The 7,992-nt window shown below is 38.2% G+C and overlaps 1 protein-coding gene across 1 annotated transcript; it reads right to left on the reverse strand.

The window, feature by feature from the left end:
• Positions 1-379: 379 nt before the first annotated feature.
• Positions 380-6,218, reverse strand: LOC121428131. The gene is made up of 2 exons (XM_041624723.1): positions 6,135-6,218; positions 380-3,401 (listed from the first exon to the last, which is right to left on the reverse strand). The coding sequence occupies exon 2, from the start codon at positions 3,228-3,230 to the stop codon at positions 1,926-1,928; it is 1,305 nt and encodes a 434-aa protein (XP_041480657.1). The 5' UTR covers positions 3,231-3,401; positions 6,135-6,218; the 3' UTR covers positions 380-1,925.
• Positions 6,219-7,992: the final 1,774 nt, after the last annotated feature.

The raw sequence follows: 7,992 nt of genomic DNA on the forward strand, positions 1-7,992 counted from the left end.
CCATATATTAAAATTAAAAAAAAAATGAAAAAGGGCACTTTGACATTTTCAACTCAATCACTGAATAATCACAATTAATCTAGCCATAAATTTATCATTGCAATACATAAAAGTAATTCAAATCTTTGAATTAATAATAATAATGTCTATACCCAGGGTTGCCGTTCCGTTCCTCCAGCGGGCCCTGCTATTCTTATTACCCTGGCTTGAGCTTGGCTACCTACTGTACATGTATGGGAGCTCAAGCATTCAAGGAAAATCTTCCTACTGGGTACCCATTCACTTCACCTGGGTTGAGTGCAGCACAATGTGGGAGAATTTATTGTTGAAGGAAAACACACCATGACTAGGAATCGAACGCACGTCCCTCAGATTGAAAGACGAAAGTAATAACCACTTAGACCACAACGCTCCATAATTTCCCTCTTTTCAGCAGATTGTTTTTTTTTAAGTTTACATTTTGCTTGTATACCAGTACTTTTGTCCTTTTACTCTAAATCATTAAATTTTATTCTGTAAATTTTTGTTTTACTCGTTATGTACTGGTTGCTTCAACAACGGTGTGTCAGGACACATGTGGTCTTTCAAGGAAGGGTTACAGCTCCAACAGATTCAAATGAAAAGAATTATGTGGGTAGTAGAGATCTATGAAAGTTATTTCCATGACTGGGCTAAAATTCAATAGCTGAATTTCATTTTTTTATATAAATGAAAAAATAATGAATGTCTACTTTTCAAAGGTTGAATTCTACATCTAAATATCTTTAGAGCTGGACAAAATGTCAATTCATATCTTTACAAAATACAAAAATACATTTTGTAATTATAGAAGCTAGAAAAGTAAAAAAAAAAATAATAAAGCCATAAAATCAATGTAATTGGAAGACTATGAAAATCATTATTGCAGCATTTTGGATATAGATTCGCAAAAATCTAACACATTCATAAATTATAGGATGAAAATAGGGACCTACATTTATATGTATCATTCTATTAGCTTTTGAATTTTGAATGCACATTTATACAAATTGTTACCCCTATTTGTTTGATAAAGTATGTAAACTGGGTTCCAAACGAAACTGATCAAATGTTACAAGGGCACTGCACAAATTCCACTCAGTCAATATGAACAACATTTTTACACAGGTTAGCTTCAATAATCATTACTAAGCACATGCCAATAATTAAGAGATTTAATCACGAAGATGCTTTAGAGTGTAGCCCCTCACATCAATTGGTTTCAGAATCTATAGTCACAAAATTGCAAAAGCAAGACCAATGAAAATGATAACAATAAGAATCCATAGTAGATTGCGAGACAAATGAATACCCTCACGATTATTTCAATCCGCAATTATGAACCTATTTAGTAATAAGAATCGTCCAAATATTTCCAATAATGTCAAATAATTATCACATACATGTATGTACCATTTCTTTAAAGATTTAGAAAATGGAGATGAAGCCAGGGGCGGATCAAGGATTTACCAAGTAAAGGGTGTGGGACATTTTTTGCTCTAAAATAATCCGACCAAGCCCACCCAAAAAATGAGACACAGGGCCCCACTGGATCCGTAATAAAGAAATTGGTAATGATATTTCTATAGCCCTTCCCTGGGACCCTGGTTTGTGGATCGGAGAAATAAGAATGTGTTTTTTTTTACCATTTTGATGTAGATCCCTTGTCAGAAACATGGTTACACCTCAATTGTTTATATTGTGTTAGGCTCTATATAATGGTGGACACAGTTATCTATTGATAGAAGTTTCAATGTCACAATATTATTGTCATACATGTACAGTCCTACTGAACACAAACCCAAATATGTAAATATTTGTAAATATTTTAATTCCCCTGCTCTTGTCAGCCTGTGATGAACATGTATGCACTCTACCACATGTACTTTGCAAGTAACTATCATCTTTCAGTCTACCACATCAAGATTCAACAGGGTCCTGTCACCAAGTTTTGCTTCCGCAATAGTCTGAGACAAATCTGTTAATTCTCTCTTAGGCAGTTCGTTTGTGATCAAACAAATGCCGCTCCTACCGGGAGAATGTTTTCCTTGTTTCAGAGCAAAGTCAGCAACACTTTGTAAGGATTTGGTGTGATCAAAAAGGTTTTGAACCCTGGATCCGTTGGGCAAGCGAATGGCAAGAAGTATGCTTTCTGAGGAATCACTTTCCTTGGAACTTGTTCTTAAGCCCTGTTTTGAGGTGGACTCCGCATGACTTGCACTCTTCCTCCTGGCAAACTGTTGCATCCTCATCGCCCGTCTTGAAATCATTTTGGCAGAATGAGGAGGCGGCGTTGGGAACTTCCTACAGATTTCACCTTGAGATGCCGAACGTTCTAGAGCTTTTAGTCTCTGCTCTCTTATATCCACCTCATCACGAGCCGCTGGAATTCCCACATGTTCCTTGATCTCAGAATGCTTTTGTTCACTCTCTCCATGTGATTTATTGGCATGTTGCTCAGCCCCTTGAACTCCAATACCAGGAAGTGGTACATACCTTGAACCAAGCACATCATCCTTGGTCTCCTTATGCCCTTGATCCTTTCCTACATGTAACAACTCATTGGAAGAACTCGGAGGGGTTCTGACCTTAGTTACAGTGAATTTGCTCTTTCTCCCTCCACTAGAAGATAACGGACGGGTTGATTTTAATTTCAACTTGACTTTCAAGACGCTGCCTTCGCTCTCATCCTCAAGTTCTCCGCTTCCGAATCCTCTAAGTTTGTGGTACCCTGCAGAACTTTGACTGGAAGACCTGGACGGAGCAGGTGAAGGGGAGGCAGAATCACTACGGTAGTCGGGATGCAACCAATCAGCTGGGCTCATTTGAGCCTCTGTGGAAGGAGTATCAAAGCCAAGCTCTGGGTAGTGTTCATCATGAGACTGACTAGTTCTTTCGGTTGACGCAACCCCAGATGATGAGACATCACTATCCGAATCATCTCCAATAATGCTGCTCAGGTCTAGCCTTGGTGGCAGCACCATCTCCCTCTGTGATTGTTCTGGGCTGCTATGAGACTTGATCTCATCAAAACTTTCCAAGGAAGGATGGTGGTGGCAAAGTTCCTTGTGGATGGATCTGGTGCTTCCTTCAGACGCCCTTGGTAAAGAGGACTTCTTGGGCGGAGGAGATGGGGTGTAGCAGGAAACACCGCTATCCCGCATCTCAAGTGGTGGTTTATGATTCTCTCTCTTCTTGGAAGCCATTGTCATTCCTTCTGTTCTCTTAAAAGAGTGGTTCCTTACATTATAGCTTACACTTTAGAATTGGGAAATGTGATCAGTCACCTTAGTGCTTCCAGTTTGTTTTACCTGGAAGGATACTGCAACATCCTGTCAATCTGAGAAACCTGGTTGAGTTCACCCAGGACTCCGCATGCAAATCTGGAGAGAAAACAATTCAGAAAAGGGGGGAATTAATCATTAAATGAGAAACATCACCAACATTTCTAATTCCCACATGCTTGTAAATAGAATGCCGTCCTAATGTTTGTCGCCTTCAGGTGTATAGATGGAAAACAGCATTGTGCAATGTCACTCTACATGTAGCAATAAGGTGAGACAATTCAAGCATTGCATGGATTTGATTGCCTTGCATTAAAATCAGACATATCACTAGTGCAACATCGTATAACTTCTTTCCATTAAATTCAATTAGAAGATGACATTGTTAAACATCTGCAAGTTTTCACCTTCCATGCATTTTCCTTCTACAAGACTTTAAGTTTCAGAATTTTTCTGCCAGTGTTAAAATCATTTTCTAGACCTTTAAAACATATAGGAATCCCGGTGATAAACTACATATTGTAGAATAGATATCAGCCAATGCAGAGTTAAGTAAGAGAATAAAATTTATTACATGTAGTAACTCAAGGAAAGCACAATCAATGTATTTGTATATATTTTTTTTTTTTGGGGGGGGTATTCATTTGATATGAATCAGTTCATTGAGTAATATCATTTGTATTGTAACATCAATCATGCCCCCCCCCCCCCCCCCTGCTCCAAAAAAAAAAGAGAATTTAGAACAGAACCACATTCATACATGTAGTGACAGCACCAGAAAATACACATTTGCACCTAGGCTGGCATTTCAAAGTCAAGTCTAGTTACTAACTTACTAGGTCCTAACTAAGTTAGGACCTAGGCCTTTTTGAAGAGGGAGTTCACCCTGAAGTAAAATTAATTGTACAAATAGATGAAAAAATACTAAATATTTAATTAAAAAAATTGGTGGAATGAGGAAAATCCATTAGATCTACATGCAGACTAAACATCAAAATAGTTACACTTTTATAGAATTTTAACCCTTTGAACCCGACAGGCCGGAATACCGACCTACCAGTGAACGCGCATATAGCCGATAGGCTGGTACGGCCTACAGCCATGTGACTTTAAAATGTCAGGTGATCTTTTAAAAATGACGTCATCTTTCTAGTACGTATATGTGTAGGAATATTTAGTCGATAATTTCAGTCAAGAATAGCAATGATTTCGGAAGGATTTCGCATAAAAAATGACCAAAACATGACACTTTTCTGCAGTTGCTTGTGTCGTATGTGCAACGTAATACGAGGCGAGTCATGTGTTTACTATGGGGAAGCAATTCATATATCTGAAATAAAAACAGTGATTTTGAGCCCAAAACAGACACTGAAGTTAATATTTCTGCTTGTAGAGTAGCTCTACGAGAAGGTAAACAACTTCAGCCAGCTCAGTCCGGGTACTAGCGGGGGGAAGATGCCATTGGGTCTCGAATCATGGGAGTTTGTGAATGTGGTCGATATGTACAAATAATTCAGGGTATAGGTCACCATCGCCCCTAATATTTAGGGTTCAAAGGGTTAAGTTTTTGGATTTGTGATGTCATGTTCATAAACGAGCAGCGCAGCTACCACACTATAGGAAAGCTGGCCTTATCCTGATATAAGTCATCTTTCTTCTCGTGTGTGTCAGTGAGTGTGTATGCGCTCGTTGTGTACAAATTCTCAAAGTCAATGGGAGATAAAAGAAGTCACCGCCGCTGACGAAATAAACGGCAGTGAATAGAGTGGTGATCAAATTAAACCAGGAATAAGGATAATGCCGGAAAGCTGCTTGCATGTGTCGTCAAAAATCAAATAAAGCTTTTATTCTTTGTCCCTTTGAAGGATTTTCCCACATCTTCAGCAATTTTTTTTTCATTACCAGTATCACTTGTTCACTGCTACCACCCTGCCTGTGGGGAATCTACAGGTAGGACTATGGTATGCCAATGTTTTCCAGACCACATACTTTAAAAATTCATTAAAATATCACTTTTGTGACCAAAATTACTAATTTCCGTACAGTTGCAATTTATTTTTCATTAGTAACTTGGGAATAATTTTTGTATTCACCAGAGCGCTCAAAAACTTGAATTTTGGGCATATTTTTGTGTACGCCCTCTATTGGTGGAAAGTAATATGGCAAGAAAATTTTCATTTTTTGATCTCTAATTTTAATTAAGAAAAAAATGATTTAAAGTATCAAATTTAAATAAGAGCCAAGTTGTATGAATAATAGGTGTAATGGAAACTGTCAGTGTAAAAACATCAAGCATTTGCCCCAAACAAAAAGAGAAAATTAGCCAAACATTGCCACCCTTATTTTGCCACACATCGAGATATAACTGAGAACAAGGTTATATTATAACCTTGTTCATTGAATGAGTGACCAGATTAACTTCTGGCTTTCTACTATTTTTACAATCATCTTTGTGTCAGGGTAAACTTCCTGGGCGAAACAAAGTATTTGAAGTTTGACTCGAGGCTTGACAATGCAATGGCACAATAAATCAACAGTGCTTTATTACAGATTACCACTTCAATTAGACCTATACTGCATACATCTACTTTATTTCCCTTATTCTTTCCACGCGACGAATCGAAGCCAAGACCGGATCTGTCGAAAAAAAATACTTCATGCCGCTCAATATGTGGGACTAAACATAAACAAAATTCCGTCTCGTCATCACTCCAATTCCTAGAGAGTAACTCAAAAGTTCATCACTTTCAGTAATATACTCTTCACAACAGACAAACGAATAAATCTTTTCCAAGATAGAAGACATACATGGGACAAATTCTGATACCTTACCTTATACTATTCAATATTTCTTCCCAGAAAAGTCAAAAATCTTTGACCACGGTACGAAGCGGATTGGGATAGCGTCATGTTGACAAGGCAATGCAAAATCTAGGTCAGCCTGAGAGGTCAAATTAAAACAATAACAAAAAAATGATAATGAATAAGCTGACCCTTTTTTGAACATTCATGTGGTCAATATGATTAAAGACTTCGATCCGATTTCAATTATTAACTTATTTATTTATTCATTTATCTATCTATTTATTTATTATTATTTATTTATTCATTCATTCATTATTTGTTCATTTATTTATTCATTTATCTACTTTATGTATTTATTTATTTATTTATTTGATTATTTATTTATTCATCTACTCATTCTATCTAACTGTATACAGTATCCATCTATCTAGTATCTATTTATCTATCTCTAGTATCTATTTCCCTATCTATCTATTTCATTTTATTTATCTTAATTAGGCCCTTTTTTAATATTTTACTATTCGTTGATTTATATAGGGTGTGTATCATAGGTAGTCATTTAAAAGTGGTGGTGCCCTGCATAATTTCAAATCAGATCTAATTTTGAATTTCAAGTATGGTGACATTTCTTTGGTGATTGTAAACACATGTAAATAATATGGACAGGTATATTGTTGTACAATTGATTTAAACCCATATACCTGTATTTATTAAGGTTTAGTGAGCTATATGGCGGGCTAGCATCATTGCCCTGGGAAGCGGGGGTGCACCCCCCCCCCTGCATGGGGGTGCCGAGTGCATTATTTACAGCGTACAAGCACTAGCGTATCAAGGGGGGGGCAGGGGGCCAGGGGCCATGCAGACTCCCCCTGACGAGTCACAATGCATGCAAGGGACGTACCCCTGCCCCCCCCCCGACAATCGAGTAACAACTGATCCCTGACGAGCCAAAAGTGGCCCCCTCTTTTTGAACTTGACGACTTGATTTTTTTTTTGCTTGTCTTTTTTTTCCTTGTGCGAAATGTCTTTATTTGCAGTTGCAGACCTTTTTGTGCTTGTTAATTATTTTTTCTGATACGAAATAATTTATTTGTGGTTGAAGACCTATTTTTTGACATTTTTTTTGGTGGACGAATTTGCCCCCCCCCCCCCTTGGAAAATCCTGGGTACGCCACTGCGTACAAGCAGCACCCCCACATATGCTAGGTGTGCTATTTTTTTTTTTTGCTCGTCAAATTTAAACCAGCACCCTTTGTGAAAAAGAAATCCGTCCCAGGGTCCTGGCTAGCATGTGTCCTGCAAAAGAGCATTGATGATTTGTTAGTGTTTTTTTTTAGAATTAATTAGTAAGCCTGGATATTAACTGTCCTATCGACCCCTGCGTCCATGTAGTCGTGAGAGAAATTAATCTTTAAAATTTCAGTAGGTCGCTATTTTGGGGTTGTGGATTCGAGGATCTGGTCGAATCATACGGAAGACGACAGGGGCGGTAATCATGGGGGGCGCACAGTGCCCCGGCTCTTTTAAGCACTGAAAAGTGCCCTTTTTACGCAAGAAAATGCCCCTACACAAACGTGTAATGTGCCCCTTTTACCTAAGGACCCGTTTTAGGAATTACCAAGGGCCCTTTCTCGTATAAGTGCCAATTCTTACAAAAAATCCTCTCAAACGTGTTCTAGCTGTGCCCCTTTCACCTGAGGAGGACCCATGCATTTTATGTGTGAACAAGTGCCCCCTTGCCTTCTTATAAGTGCCCTTTGTTCAAATCAGTGCTCCTTTTCACACAATAAATTAAGTGCCTGCCACTTACGAACGTGTTCTGTACTGTACTGTACCCCTTTCACCTGAAAAGGAAAAGCGTTCAATGTGTGAACAACTAGTCCCC

The sequence above is a fragment of the Lytechinus variegatus genome, chromosome 14 (assembly GCF_018143015.1).
Source record: "Lytechinus variegatus isolate NC3 chromosome 14, Lvar_3.0, whole genome shotgun sequence".
Taxonomy (NCBI): domain Eukaryota; kingdom Metazoa; phylum Echinodermata; class Echinoidea; order Temnopleuroida; family Toxopneustidae; genus Lytechinus; species Lytechinus variegatus.

Bases quoted from the DNA above. Each gene is read 5' to 3' on its own strand.
- LOC121428131 (XM_041624723.1), bottom strand. From the start codon at position 3,230: ATGACAATGGCTTCCAAGAAGAGAGAGAATCATAAACCACCACTTGAG.